We start from the raw sequence: 16,345 nt of genomic DNA on the forward strand, positions 1-16,345 counted from the left end.
AACACTGAGTTAGAACGGCGTATGTTACGACAGGTACAGCTAGCATCTCTTCAGTGGTAATCTCTGAACTCTCGGGGAGTCATGTACATTTAATATTAAGAATTAAGTTTGATAATGTTCAGAATTTTTTGATGTACAACTTTCGGACGTTTCGTGTCATAGTCTTACCGCATATGTTAACTAAAATAGGAACTTTTAAGCACAGCAAAACTGGATTCAGTTTTCGCTTATTCTGACGGTGACGTTCCAGGTCTACATTTGTTATACAGAAGTTCTCCGATGAAGGCAACGGCTGAAATTGCGAGTCCCAAAAACAGTAAATATAAGCTGCCTTCGATATGTTGATACTGGAGCTTGGTGGGACCGTAGTCGTCCTTTGAACTTCTCCGGCTCTGGCTTACGGCACGTTGCACCCCCATCGGCAGGAAAGCACTCACCACCTGCCAAACACAACACATTGTCACACCATTTTCACATTGTACCCCTATCGGTAAGAGAGCACTCACGACCTGCCAAACGCAACACCTTGGCACCACATTTGTGGACAGCAGAGTCCTCTGAATTGCTTCTACAAATACGGGATGTTTCACGACTTTCGGGCATAACTGCAGGAGGTGATTTCCTAGGTCTTTGTGATCAAAAAAGTTCATCTAAACATGTGTCCGATTTTGGACGGTTACGGAGTTATGACCGTTTTTTCATTCCCGTACACGCCCTCGTATGAACCGCGTCTGTCAGCTGGCAGGTCGCTATTTTTAGTCAGCTACAGATAGAGCGTTCTCGTTATCTCGACACTTGAGAGGTACCTAAGGCGGGGAGGGTTGGTATGTCCGGCACGGTTCACAACCGAGCGGCAGCCTGTGTTGCGGCCGGCGGTGACATTTTCGAAAATCAGCTTTAAGCACCAATCAATTCAAATTAAAGGCAATTTCACGAAGTTAACTTTACATACATACTTTAAATGTATTATGTATTATGCTGGTTTATTATTTTGTTCCGTTTATTGTCAGTAATCGTTACCTTCTATTCTGAGTTTAAAACGGCCATAACGCCGCAATCGTAACACATGTTCATACGAACTTTGTTGATCACAGAGACCTAGGAAATCACCTCCTGCAGTTATGCCCTAAAGTCGTGAAACACCCTGTATACTGTACGGTAGATAGGGCTTCATCGCTAGTATACAAGGTTTGCTTATCGAACGGTTTGAGGTTGTGGAACAGCTGTGACATACTCGGGAACAACCCGGTTTAAATATTGGAAGGGACATCAGGTACCGTCACTGAGAATTTTATGATTATTTTTGCCATGAAATAAGACTTCTAGAATGATAACTTAAGAAAACATAATCACTCTCTTCCCAACTCGATCACATGTTATCTTCGTCTCATCTCATTCCAAGGTACAATGTTTTGTAAAATACAGAACTTGCTGATTCTAATAAAGAAATGCGTTTTTAATAAAATTTATTTTCTACAACCATTCCTGAAGTCAATAATGGTGTAGCCATAACGCCAATTCCATATATGTCTTCATGGTATAATTAAGCAAATGGACAACTTTACAACTCACTTATGTAAGCTTTCGTCTTAGCGAACCCGAGTGACATGGTCGCGTGGTATAACCATGATATGATGTAGAGAAAAGCAACTGTATTTAATCACTGTGTCTTGGCTGTTGGATCATTATGTCTCTTGGAATGAATTTCCATTATGAGAATTTAGCTTACGTGTAGCTAAGTTTGATTTGTGTTTGACGATACAGTCTTATAGCGGAATCCCTTGAACATCGATGAAACCATAACGTATGATCGAGCAATATCAAGGTTATCTGACTGTCTGTATTCACTCTTAGAGCACTTCAGTCTCATTCGTTTTTGTGAGAGCATTGTTCAACACAATCCTTATTTTTTTTCCTTGGCACTACAGCCCCAGTGGGCCTAGGCCTACCTCCATGAACTTCTCCGTTCACTTCGGTTTTTCTAGATCTTACACATTTGGTAGGACTCCTTGGGCGGGTGATCAGCTCGTCGCAAGGCCTCTACCTGTACACAAACACAGAAAAACGGACACACACAAACTAAACATTCATGCCCTGAGTGGGATTTGAATCCACGATCCCGTTTTCCAAGCGAGCGAAGACAGTACATGCCTTAGACCGCTCGGCTACCGTGACCGGCCGATCCTTATTCACAATGTGCAATGTTTTCCCGTTTGCTACAATATACCTCCTTCATTTCTTCCCCTCGGCGTTACAGCTCAGGGTGAGCTTTGGCCTCCTGAACAATCTGCCTCCATTCTTCTCTATTCTTCATCTTTCCTCCCCATCCTCTCACTTTCATTTTACGGAGATCATGTACATCCTCCAACCATCTCAGCTCCCTCGCTGATGTAGATTTCTGTTCAATCAACCCATCCGAGGCTGACGGTCTGGTTTCTGAACAATTAGGTTTTTACAGTGTGAGGTTGTTAGCCTCTCGCCCAACCCCCAACCTGGAGGACCAGGGTATCCCTTGTAACCGATTACTCCTTTTTAGTAATATACTTCGCCTAATTTATGCATACCTTCATTTTTATGTAACTTTTCTACTTTAACGGAACTTAAATTAAGAGTTTGGGTGAATTGCGTACATTACTACGCACTATAAAATTGCCGTGAGCTATGTATTGAAAGGGGATGACTTAAAGTCCTTTGACCCTTACGAACTCGTGATTTAGTCCTTTCTTTGTCTTATGATGGGTGATGTAAGCCCAAGGAGTAGGTAGCTATGGGGTTTACAGCGGTACTTCCCACCAACAGCCAATCAGCTTGCTGAAATTGTAGTATGACATCATACTGAAGGCTGAGATTTCGATATGTAAAGCTCTTTCTCCAGAAGAGACGCCAACTAGTTCCCGAGCGGTGAAGACGTGTTCGTACACGTTCCGTCTTCTCACAAAGGCACAAATGACTGTATGTAGTCTTATATTCAAGTGTAACCAATATGTACGTGAACGGAGAAGTTCATGGAGGTAGGCCTAGGCCCACTGGGGCTGTAGTGCCAAGAAAAAAAAACCCCAATATGTACATACAACTCGTACACGTTGCGTCTTCACACACAGGAACAAATGACTGTATGTAGTCTTATATTCAAGTGTAACCAACTTGTGGCTAAACGCACTACACAAGAGTTTTCTGGTGACACCCTCTTCGTCTGGCTCCCATCCCTTGACCTGTCTGACATGGATGACCCTACCAGTAGCTACGCTGCCGTCAGCATAGCTCTCAAAATCTCAGGATCACTCAAACCCCACGATCACGATAAGGTGGAGACACCATCGGTGGGGTTTGCTATAATATGCTTAGTGAAATTAAACTTTCACTCTGAAAGGAGAACAAAAGTTTAAATACTGAGCACTCAAAAGAAAATTCAGATTTGAAAGGAGCGTCGCTTCAAGGCTATGAGGTAAGTTATATATTGATAAATCTGATGCTGAATGATTCAGATCAACTGAAAATTGTTTTCAATTCATTTAAGTACATAAACAGACCTTCGTACTTTATAACCAGCCAAGTGGAACGTCAGAGATGAGGGACCCAGATCAGGGATGTGACAATATGCCGCCCAGTCAGCGATATCGCACAAACAGCGGCAGTGGACATGGTTCCGAGGTAATTTCGTCCACTTCACACCCCCTCAACCCTTAACCTAATACCCACACAGATATATTACTCTAAATGGATGATTTAAAACGTGCTTTCCACCCAAATTCTCTGCGTATTTCTTATTTACTGCACTTACGCTACACGTTCAACCCATCCTTCTTTATTAACTAAACATACAATACAGGGTAAGCTATAGAAATTGCCACGTTTCTTGTCATATGCTTATAAAATGCCTCAGTTGTAAAAGGTAAAGTTGTCCTTGCGCTTAAGTAATTAAACACTACATCATGAAGGCGTATGAAGGAGTGGATGTATATATCGGTATTTTCTTGACGTTGGTACTAGCTGGAGGTGTGGTCAGCTTCACGCTTCGGCCGCTTTATCTTCGGGGAAAGAGTCCCTGGTAGCCATTGGATAGGAGGTTATGTGGACCCCAGAGCTGGTCTGGACGACGTGGAGAAGAAAAAATTCTTGACTCTATCGGGACTCGAACTCCGACCCCTCGGTCGTCCAGCCCGTAGCTAATCGCTATACCGACTACGCTGTCCCGACACTTAGTTCAGTTGTTCTTTATATAATACTGATATAATACATCAGCTAAATTAACTTTGCTCAGATAAGAAAATCAGGAAAATTTATTGCTTGGTTCTATTCGGAGAATTAAGATTTTTTTTAATGATCTGCAAGGTATTCCAGATACTGGGCAGTTCTGTTTAGTAGCACACGAGCCGGACGCAGTGCGATAGGACGAGATTGAAATAATGGAGTGTGTTGTGTATGGATTAATTCTTAGCACAAATATTATGTTTCTGGACATATTATTTTTTTAAACACAGTGTTTCGGAGACTGGTTTCTGTGTCCGTCTTCAAGCAAAACCTACTCAGCCAGGCCCAATAGATAGAGCTAATCCCTATCTTCAGGACGGTTTTTAGATAAAGACGAGGCGATTGATAATGTCCAAAAACATAATGTTTGTACCAATGTACCATAGTCACAAACTTCTAGATCTTATTATTTCTTAGGTTACATATTAAAATACTCTGAATAGACTACAGGGATCTCAAAGTTCCAAATAAGATGGGAAGATGAATGTAAGTAGTGAATATTCCCACCGCGGCGGCCCGGGTTCGTTCCCGGGTCTGGTCAAGTGGTATTTGTGGTGGATAAAGTGGCGCTGGGGCGAGTTTTCTCCGAGTACTTCGGTTTCCCTTGCCAATCTTCATTCCACCAAATTCTCCATCATCATAATCACCCGGGGCAGGCTACAATAGGCCAATCAGTGGCCGCCGTGCCGAGTGGACCCAGTTGGACTCCTCCCCCCACTAAACTAATTTAAGAAAAGTAGTGAATAAGTGAGAATTTAGATAGAAGCGATCATGACCTATTTCGTTTGTCCAGAAAATAAGTGAAATCTGTATTCAAGATAGCCTGTAACTAGGCACAAATTCGAACAACTTACCTCCAGGATAAAAGTAAAACAGAAACCTGCTAAGGCGATATCGTATATACGTAGACCTGCACGTGAGCTCGGGCAAATGCAGGTACTCCAGCCTTTGCAGCCATGCAGCAGTGGCAAATCTTGAGGCGAAGCTGATATACTAAATACTTAACTTCAATTTCAATGATGAGACCCGTCACTTGTGCAATTAACCAGTAGAAATATACCTGACCTGTTCCTCCCACTTGAGCACGAGTCCTGAGTCCAGGAGCCTGTGTATGAGTTTGTTGAGTTTCGATATGTAAGGCGATCCCTTGCGAACGACCGTGGGCACAAATTCAAAGTAGAGGTCTTGTTTCATTAGCCTCAGCTTGGCTGCTGCTGCTTCTTCGGTGATATAGTCCCCGACAGCATAATGACCTGGAAGAGCGTTTTATATATGACTGTACGAATGGAATGTGTCGAAAGGAATATCAGCTCAATTTTCCACCGTGACCAAGGAGCACACACGTGAGGCGTGGAGGTTATAATGTCCAGCTTCCGGCTATAGCCGTGTTGCTTCCTCTACACACTGGAAAAAGAAGGCTTGTGACCTCTAAATCGGAGAAAAGAAACAATTGGGCCACAGCTGGGAATTAAACCGCAGACAATCAGTTTACTAGCACCAGTACCTCGGTCCATGCACATGATAATACTGTCACGTGTAAGGGGGTATGAGGGACGAAAATAACGGGTTATAGTCCCGGAAGTTGGATGTATTGGCACTTGGGTTACAATCTCTCTTAATTAAAATTAATACAGCGCTATCGCTGATTTACACTCATATTATATTTTAGCATCCTGTTGTATTAAGGTATCATTCTTTTTGCTAGATTATCCGTCAATAATACAATATAAAAGACATTAAGAATATGCCATTCACTTAAAATGTATTTCGATACTATGATTATTAAAATCATTAAAATGTCCATAGGACACTACAGGTATAGAACTTTATACATTAAAAGTGATGTCAAAATTGTTTGGACTGTATTAATTTTACATGTATTTTCTAGATTTTTAGTTTTTCACTACATGCTAGTCGTCTCCTAGCAACGGATCTCAACGTAGAAACTACTACTTCAAATCACTACGAAGTCTTCTTGTCTTGAATCACTTTGTACTCCTCTGTCCTAATCTGTACTCAATTAATCATCAAAAGTCACTAAGGATACGCGCCATTCTCGCCCCTGTACTCTCAACTGCCTTGCAGCTTCTACTTCGTTCCTCCAGCTTACGACTGCTCGACTGTCCTCTATAAACCTTCGGCCCGAACCTACAGAAAACACGTCACGTGGTCTGTATCCACTGTTGTGTGACGTCACTGCCTACGTGGAAGTGTGTTTACCGAGCTGTTGCCAAAAACAGGTTGCATAACCCCGCTGTTCCATTGTTGTTGCGTGTATTACTTAAAAATGGCTGTTTCTGTGGCTAAACCGTTCTTGTATGTGGCAAATACACCATAATATGTATTATGCATTTTTTTATTTCTTTGGGTGGGGTAAGACTGGGTCTTCTTATTACGTCGGCCACTAATCGGCCTATTGTACCAGCCCCAGATGATAGGTGAGGGTGATTGTGGAGCAATTTGTGGAATGAAGATTGGCAGGGGAAACTGAGGTACTCGGAGAAAACCTGCCCCAGTGCCACTTGGTTCACCACAAATCCAAAATTACCTGACCTGGGATCGAATACGAGCGGGCGACTAACCGCCTGAGCTATGGCACACTATGCATTTTAATTTGAGAGAACTTAAAGGTGGCTGTGCTCTGAAGGGATGGCTGTCAAAATTAGGCCTACATGTCGAATGCTGATGCCTGCGCGCATGCTTTATTTTACTATACATATATACATTACATTCCGTACATCCAAAGTAAGCCAGAATGACTGTAGGATTTGGAACAAGTCATACAAATACAAAAGCCATACATACAATAAAACTGAGACACAAAAACATCCACAGATATAAGTCAATACTGTCAGCTTATGCTATGTACATAACCTTTTTAAAGGACGAGTCGTTTTTAGACAGTAGGAATTCATCACAGAGTAGAATGAGTGTGTACTCGTATATAAGTATTGTTTCAGTGCTAATTTAAATTGCGCCTTTTCATTCATTAGACTTTGAGACTAGATGCAACTTGTTGAAAATGTTAATGCTAGAATAATATGCGATTTTCTGAAAAATGTAATTTTCTTTATTGCTAGTGAGGTGGGACTAAGTCCCTTGTACTGCGGCCACTTCTGGCCTATTGTACCAGCCCCAGATGATAGGTGAGGGTGATTGTGGAGCAATTGGTGGAATGAAGATTGGCAGGGGAAACCGAAGTACTCGCAGAAAACCTGCCCTACCGCCACTTTGTCCAAAACAAATCCCACTTGACCAGACCAGGGATTGAACCCGGGCCGCCGTGGTGGGAAGTCAGCGACTAACCGCTTGAGCTATGGCGAGGCCTAAACATGTCAGGTTAGCAACCGTTCTATGGAGATGGCACTTGTTTCTTATGTTAACACCGTGTACATCGGAATTGGTCTGAACACGTTCTTGGTTATTTATAATGAAGCTTAATAATGAAAATATATATTCACATGGAAGAGGCAAGATCCGTAATCTCTTAAATAGCTCTCTGCAAGAATTTTGGGGTTTTACGCCCACCATGATTTTAACAATTTTGTTTTGTAATGCAAATACTCATATGAGAGAGAACACTGTTCAATGACGTATAGAAATCATCTAAATTCTTACTAGAAATTATTACACTAGTGTCATCAGCAAATACTATGGGTATTGATCGGGTATTTATTGTTGGTGAAAGGTGATTTATATAGATTATAAAAAGAAGAGGACCTAAAATTGACCCCTGAGGAACTCCATGCTGTATTTTCCCCATTTTGAATAAAATGCTTACCAGCTGGCAGGCGTTCAATGGAAAAGGCAGTGTCTCCCATGAAGGAATGCTTCCTCAACTCTTCATTCTTCATGACACGGAACTGGGAAGTGACGTGGAGCGTCAGCGGGTCGCGGCTCTCACGTAGAGAAAACATCCAGGCAGGATGAGTAGCAGCCCAAGGAATATTGCTAGCAACAAGATCAGGCACAGTGTCTATGGGTGGTCCAAACCTGTAGAACAACAAACAAAAACTCCGTGGCTTAAGCCGCAAGCAAACTATACCGACCGAGCGACTGCCGCTTTTCGGCGAAGTTGGTGCCAACTTTAACGGATAGAGAGTGTCGCGTGGTCAGCACAACGAATCCCCACGGCCGTTAATTTTGGTTTTCTAGACCGGAGCCGCTATTTTTCCATTCAAGTAGCTCCTCAGTTATTCTCAAGAGGCTGAGTGGACCATGTTCCAGGCCCACTACTTCTCAGGAAATCTTATAGCGCCTGGAATCGAACCCGGGACCTCTGTATCTGTAGTCAGGATCTCTGACCTCTAGACCACTGAGGCGGTAAGTGGTAAAAATTGCAACTGCGACGCTGGGTTCAATATATCCACATTTCCGCACTTAACCGTTCGGGAGCTATTGAAGAGCACTTTGATAGAATTCTACAGAAGAAAAGGCTATTTTTGAATATGAAGTCATATAATATCGTCACACGTATGAGTGACTATGGACGGATTTTGGAATGATGTTCGGATTTTTTGGACTCTTTGGTACCGCGAGTGTCTACACTTTACAATTTCCTATAACTCACACACATTAGCGTTCACAGTCACGTCTTCACCAGCCGTTGCTTGGTAGCTGCTTTCAACGGCGAACGTTCCCTTCCTCTGGATTCCGAAACTGTTCCCAGCCTCATCTACCAGCTTCTAACAGTAACAGCTCACGACTAGAGCCCAGTGCTCCTCTGCCTGCTAAATTGCTGCTGGTCCTCGCCAGTACAGTTATTCTTGGTGCCTTACTGCCTCAAGCGTCTGGGAGTCTTTGGAGCTGACTCAAAGTCAAAGTCACATTGCGACTAATGGTCAGTCAGTAAGTCTTGGTGTCGAGCCCCATCTGGGGCTCATGACCAGATNCCCGGGCCGCCGTGGTGGGAAGTCAGCGACTAACCGCTTGAGCTATGGCGAGGCCTAAACATGTCAGGTTAGCAACCGTTCTATGGAGATGGCACTTGTTTCTTATGTTAACACCGTGTACATCGGAATTGGTCTGAACACGTTCTTGGTTATTTATAATGAAGCTTAATAATGAAAATATATATTCACATGGAAGAGGCAAGATCTGTAATCTCTTAAATAGCTCTCTGCAAGAATTTTGGGGTTTTACGCCCACCATGATTTTAACAATTTTGTTTTGTAATGCAAATACTCATATGAGAGAGAACACTGTTCAATGACGTATAGAAATCATCTAAATTCTTACTAGAAATTATTACACTAGTGTCATCAGCAAATACTATGGGTATTGATCGGGTATTTATTGTTGGTGAAAGGTGATTTATATAGATTATAAAAAGAAGAGGACCTAAAATTGACCCCTGAGGAACTCCATGCTGTATTTTCCCCATTTTGAATAAAATGCTTACCAGCTGGCAGGCGTTCAATGGAAAAGGCAGTGTCTCCCATGAAGGAATGCTTCCTCAACTCTTCATTCTTCATGACACGGAACTGGGAAGTGACGTGGAGCGTCAGTGGGTCGCGGCTCTCACGTAGAGAAAACATCCAGGCAGGATGAGTAGCAGCCCAAGGAATATTGCTAGCAACAAGATCAGGCACAGTGTCTATGGGTGGTCCAAACCTGTAGAACAACAAACAAAAACTCCGTGGCTTAAGCCGCAAGCAAACTATACCGACCGAGCGACTGCCGCTTTTCGGCGAAGTTGGTGCCAACTTTAACGGATAGAGAGTGTCGCGTGGTCAGCACAACGAATCCCCACGGCCGTTAATTTTGGTTTTCTAGACCGGAGCCGCTATTTTTCCATTCAAGTAGCTCCTCAGTTATTCTCAAGAGGCTGAGTGGACCATGTTCCAGGCCCACTACTTCTCAGGAAATCTTATAGCGCCGGGAATCGAACCCGGGACCTCTGTATCTGTAGTCAGGATCTCTGACCTCTAGACCACTGAGGCGGTAAGTGGTAAAAATTGCAACTGCGACGCTGGGTTCAATATATCCACATTTCCGCACTTAACCGTTCGGGAGCTATTGAAGAGCACTTTGATAGAATTCTACAGAAGAAAAGGCTATTTTTGAATATGAAGTCATATAATATCGTCACACGTATGAGTGACTATGGACGGATTTTGGAATGATGTTCGGATTTTTTGGACTCTTTGGTACCGCGAGTGTCTACACTTTACAATTTCCTATAACTCACACACATTAGCGTTCACAGTCACGTCTTCACCAGCCGTTGCTTGGTAGCTGCTTTCAACGGCGAACGTTCCCTTCCTCTGGATTCCGAAACTGTTCCCGGCCTCATCTACCAGTTTCTAACAGTAACAGCTCACGACCAGAACCCAGTGGTTCTCTGCCTGCTAAATTGCTGCTGGTCCTCGCCAGTACAGTTATTCTTGGTGCCTTACTGCCTCAAGCGTCTGGGAGTCTTTGGAGCTGACTCAAAGTCAAAGTCACATTGCGACTAATGGTCAGTCAGTAAGTCTTGGTGTCGAGCCCCATCTGGGGCTCATGACCAGATGGGGCTCATGACCAGATATTTATTATTGTTCGACAGTTACGGTCTTGTTTTTGTGGGGCGCTCTCTCTGACGAGAGGATGGATCTGTCTTTTGTATATGCTACTGGCCCATTCCAGTGCAATCTCTCTCGGGTCCGAGTCCATTGGGACTCGCGACTATATTTAACTGTCTCAGATTTGAAATCCCCTTTCCGTCGCCTCTTACGACTCGCAGGGTCACGGTGGAGGTATTCGACTCTGCATCCAGATGTGTCTCTCGGAGCTGACTGCTAAATTGTCTTGCTTATAACATCTCGGCACGGACCGCGTAGGAAACACCGTTCTTCTGTTGCAGAGCAATTGTTGCTTAGAGATGACATGACCTATTCATTTGTTGCATGAGTAGACATCGACACGGACTGCGCAGAAAACCCAATTTCTCTGTCGTTTGTGTGACTCCAAAGTTCTTGCTTTGAGCGAATATGCAACTCAGACTAGTGGTGTGGAAACTAATGACTCCAATAAATAGAGATGTCCTTGAAAAACTGATAGTCGCTCAACAGACGCAGAAAGCCTCCGCATTATTTGGAATCCGAATGTTCATCACCGTTGGCCACTCGACCCTATTTCGAAACATTCAGATGCAGTTCACATTCTCACATTCGAAGATCCATTTTAACATTGTGCCTAAATCTTCCAAGAGGGGTTCACTTTGGGTTTTCTGATGAAAATTATCTAGAATTTCTAATTTTTCCATCCTTGCTGCATGTCTTGTCTACCTCATCCTCCTTAATTTCATCAATAATAATGTTTGGCAAACAGCATAAATTATGAAGTATCTGAGATTCGTTAGTGAGGGGGGGGGAGTCAAGTTGTGTCCACTCGGTACGGCGGCCACTGATTGGCCTATTGTACCTGCCCCGGGTGATTATGATGATGGAGAATTTTGTGGAATGAAGATTGGCAGGGGAATCCGAAGTACTCGGAGAAAACCCGCCCCAGCGCCACTTTGTCCACCACAAATCCCACTTAGACCAGACCCGGGATCGAACCAGGGTTGCCGCGGTGGGAAGCCAGCGACTAACCGCTTGAGAATCTTCATCCGGTAGTCTTGTCCCTGAAATGTTCTAAACGTATGGAAGATGTGTTAGCTTTTTTCTTTATTACGATTATGTCGTGCATTCTGGTGACGAGACATGAATATAATACGATTTACTTAGCTTTTTGTGGGTGTGCTTATAGACGAACCTCATAACTAGCGCTCAAGGTACAGAAACTGCCAGTAAGTTGAATCAACAAACATTGAAAATATTTAGCAGCAACAGCTGCATTAACTTCATTAGAACGAAGAATGTGACTAATTTGTAAGATCTGAGATCTTCAAGATGATTCATATGTCGCGTAGATCCTTATTGGTAGACATAACGGGATGTACTGGAAAAACGAACTACCTACACCACGTATGGTTTATGAAATATTCATGTTATATGAAAACATTTTGCGAGTAGGAACATCGGTGATGAAGGGAGACAAATATTGTGACGTGCTGCCTGAAAGCCAGACTATAAGACGTCCATCACTAGTCAACAGCTAGCAATTCCTAGACAGCGGTACCTAGGTAATCGTTGCCCCGGAAATGAAAGTCTAACAGTGGGGTTTCCACCGTTACAAACGAATTGCTTGAGGCAGACATATTTTCCCGCTTTTGTTGCGTAGCAGCGGGCGAAATTAACCTTCTACAAGGCATTCCCCATACAGTGCGAGTGCATGTTATAACAGTCCAACTTCGGCCAGAGACCAGTAGAGTTCGTATTCGACGAGAGCAAAGGGCAGTTGAGCTCCGAGCAGAGCGGAAGATGCTTCACCAAGATCAGCGGTGCAAGTAATTGCAATAGTGAAGAGGAAACGTCTGACGACGTTATAAGTTGACAACATCTGTATTTGAGAGTGTGAAAAGAGATAGTGCAATAAATATTCGTTCATATCTGAGAACCCGCACAAATTTCTTGTCGCGTTACCTAGCAAATACGCGACAATATGTATAATTAAAATGTAATTATAATTTTCTTGTGGAATACTCAAATATTCTATTTTGGATATAACACTATAAACCCGCAACTCTTAAACATTTTCTAAACAGATCAATATTATTTTGAATTAAATGATACTCGACAATGATTAAAGATATGTTGATCCAGAGATACGGAAGTATTTAAAACTACATTCATTCAATAGTCTACGGCAGCAGTCTGTTGATTTGGGACAAAGTGACTTTTATCCATAACGAATTTTGATAGTTCTATGTTTCAATCAGATTCAAATATTATTTTAGCCAGATTATCAATGGAAGTGGACTTTCAAATAAATATCTTTCATTTTACTTGTACAAACTCAGCTCTCTCAATATTGAAATTCGTCCAGTTGTTTAATAAATTTGACATAATCACGTTTTTCATTTGGTTAAATACAACTTTTCTCCCCTCCCCAAGAGATTACAAAATGTGGGGTTTCAAAATTTGAACTCGTTACTCATAAATACTAGGATGATACAAGCAGGACTGTAAAAGATGAAGAAGAAAAAGAAGAAGCATAAGGTGGTACGTAATTTTGATAGTAAAACTTATGGGAAGAGACAGCGGCCTCCGTAGTCTAGGGGTAACGTTCCCACCTCCTGACTCAAGGTACGCGGGTTCAAACCCGGCGGAGGTCGTGGAATTTTTAAGGGCGGAAAAATTAAGGGAACAAGTCCTCCGGGAGGGACTTTAAGCCGTGGGTCCCGTGTCGTAAAAGATCCTCATGTCTCTAGGAGACCTCAATTTCCCGCCCAAGCAGTTTCCAATGGATCTAGTAGATGGGGGAAATATCAGGTACCGACGGCCGACCTCGTTGGCTTAACGGGGCTGATAGTACGCACCAGTACCTGTAGGGTATGGCGACAGTAGAAATTAAAGGGGGACGCACAATGGACCAATAACTGGTCTAAGTGCATGGGGAAACCCACCCCCTCTAATAATAATAATAATGGGAGGAGACCGTTTCGGAAATCTGAACATTGGCCCTGGATGTGAGTGTAATATTAAAATGAAATTTAGGGAAAGCGTGAAGTGAATTAAACGGGCTTAAGACAGCTGACCAATAATTGACTTTTGTGAGCACAGTACCGAGCCATTATATTGTAATAAGGAGAAGAGTACCTATGATTTATGACTGCACACAGGATGAGTAGAGAGCATCTGGGCTGTAGTTTCATCCTTGGTGCAGAAAGACTTAGAATTGTCGATGTACCTGGGTACGGTGAGGATGGAAGCCAGGCCACTCCCATAACTCGTAGTTATAAGCAGGAACATGACGGTGAGCCAAACCAAGACGTGTCGGTTAGGGCCGACATTTCGCGTGGACCTGCGCTCATCAGGGGGAGTCTGCAGCACCAGAAGGCCCAAAGCGTTGAACGCGCAGTCCAGCACTGAAGCGTACCTCCCTGTACCCGCCTGGATGTTTGTGCTTCTGCCTGGCAAAGCAGGAGCATTTTACTGTAGACAGAACCTTTCGACTACCGGCCTGAACCCAATACCCAGATCGAGATATAATTATCGGTAATTAATTTACGGACGCTCACATTTACCCTACTACAAAACACGAGATTGTAGGAGCGTCTGGCTTTGCCACGATTTGTGAGAAGAGCAGAGTTGCTGGCCTCACTCATAAAATCTTTAACGCGTCACTTTCTCCTATCTTCGACGCTCGACGTGAAAGCATTCACAATTCTTCTTCGGCCTTGCTGTTTCAATGCATACTATGATATATAGATTTCGGCATATAAGTTCGTATGTGTGCCGATGAGAACACTGGAGACAAGGGCTGCCAGGGTATGTGGTGTAGCCATGCGTGTTAAGGCACTCATGTTACTTTGGTTTGTTTCTGAGTACACCATGTTAGATATTCCCAACGAATGTCAAAAGTTATTGATTAGGTTAATTTGTTTGGTAATTATCATAGCCTTGCCAACTACATTCTTCTTCTGTAAATATACATGTAGGACTTGTCTATCTTGTTAGGAGTGATACTGCGTGTGTCTGTTACCAGTTTTGTTAAGGACTTGGTGCGTCTAGCAATAGTGGTTCTCTTAGGAGAACCTTATTCCAAAATCATGTATGCTAACGGATTTGTTCAGATTGTAATTCTGTATTAACGACCTATTACTGCAGGCCTGTTCTTCCTAACGTTATGTTAAATATAAATCTGTAGGCACACTTCTTAAGTGTGTCAACTATCTATTAATTTATTCGCCTATTAACCCTTTAAAACGCTATGTTTTTTCTAAATAAACGAAAATTCTGCTCGTATATCATACAGAACACATTACATCTCCACTATGCAGACCAGTCAGTTAACTCTGTTTAGGGAAATAATCTCTGTTCATTGTGAGAGTCATAAGAAACAATAAAATACACTCTGTAGACAGAATACTCAGTTCTGGTCCGCTAAAGACTGTGGTGTGTATACCACTTGGCTTTAAACGCTTAGAACTGATCTGTTATTCTACATTCTGATCTTTCTTGTCGTGAGTTTCGGAGAAAGGTAATTAATTTTACGTCCTGGTTACAAGCCTTTATTAAGATACCAGCCCATCTAAGGGGCACTGAAAATTATTGAACTAAAGATGATAAAGTGACCCGTTTGTTGAGTAATGTTTGGGCAAGCGGCTTAAATTTTCAGCTGTGTTTGTTGCATGATATTGGGCCGAGAGAACCCTATGGTTATAGGCCAGAACTCCGGGGAAGGTCTGGATATATGTAGACGGTTTATCACAGCCTCTGCTATTTAACGCTATAACACTTTCAGTCTCGCCATAGTTACAAACTAGCTTCACGTGTACATGTCCAAAGCCTTACGAAGCCCAGTAACTGATATTCTTAATTCGACAACTTCAGACAATTCTATGAAGCCGCTCTGAAAAAGGAAAACAATTACAGGATGTTCATCGTGTGAGGCATACTAAAGACGGGGCCATGAATTATGCCAGTAAATACCGGGCGGAAACTGAAATAAACAGCAAAGAGGAAACGAGAAAATGAAGCAAACCGAAGCGCACACTTGGCTTAGAAATGCCAATCCAGAGCGGTGAAGGAGTAGGAGAGGCCCAGGTGTATTACTTACCAGGGAATTTCTCCGTGGCTTTGGTAACGAGAAAGAGAGAGAATGTTGAAGCGACGACTGAGGCCCACACAGCAGCCCATGAGGTGACGGTGAAAGGTAGCAAAGGGGTGATCCAGCCAGCTAACGGCTCAGGTCTGGGAGCCAAGCAAGTGATGCCTGTTCGGATGTACGGAAACGAATAGTCCAAGAACTGGTACTCGTAGCTCCACAGATAGATGGCCCCGTATCCAAGCTCTGCCCTGTCCTCCACAACGGCCCTGGAACACATGTTTTACCAAGTGCAGTAGCTCCATATGCTCAGATGGAACCGTGTTACGGTTACTTTCACCCTCGGGGAAGGCGTCTCCGGTACCATTTGGCTAAAGGGTTGAGTGAGCCCGAAAGTAGGTCCGGGCCTGTTGTCCCTGCCGGGAAACAATTTTTTGTTGAAGAAAGCAGTCTTCTGGGA

At 43.1% G+C, this 16,345-nt stretch overlaps 1 protein-coding gene across 1 annotated transcript in view; it reads right to left on the reverse strand.

The window, feature by feature from the left end:
• Nucleotides 1–374: 374 nt before the first annotated feature.
• The window catches only part of LOC111865857 (probable glutamate receptor), a 19,984-nt gene continuing 4,013 nt past the window's right edge, over nucleotides 375–16,345 (reverse strand). Inside the window, exons 2-6 of the mRNA XM_023854267.2 lie at nucleotides 15,898–16,154; nucleotides 14,026–14,248; nucleotides 8,033–8,244; nucleotides 5,312–5,504; nucleotides 375–440 (exon numbers count right to left, since the gene is read on the reverse strand). Of these exons, the coding sequence (XP_023710035.1) occupies nucleotides 434–440; nucleotides 5,312–5,504; nucleotides 8,033–8,244; nucleotides 14,026–14,248; nucleotides 15,898–16,154 (892 nt within the window). The 3' untranslated portion in view covers nucleotides 375–433. The remainder of the gene's footprint in view (nucleotides 441–5,311; nucleotides 5,505–8,032; nucleotides 8,245–14,025; nucleotides 14,249–15,897; nucleotides 16,155–16,345) is intronic.

This window comes from Cryptotermes secundus, unplaced genomic scaffold, assembly GCF_002891405.2.
Source record: "Cryptotermes secundus unplaced genomic scaffold, Csec_1.0 scaffold1392, whole genome shotgun sequence".
Taxonomy (NCBI): domain Eukaryota; kingdom Metazoa; phylum Arthropoda; class Insecta; order Blattodea; family Kalotermitidae; genus Cryptotermes; species Cryptotermes secundus.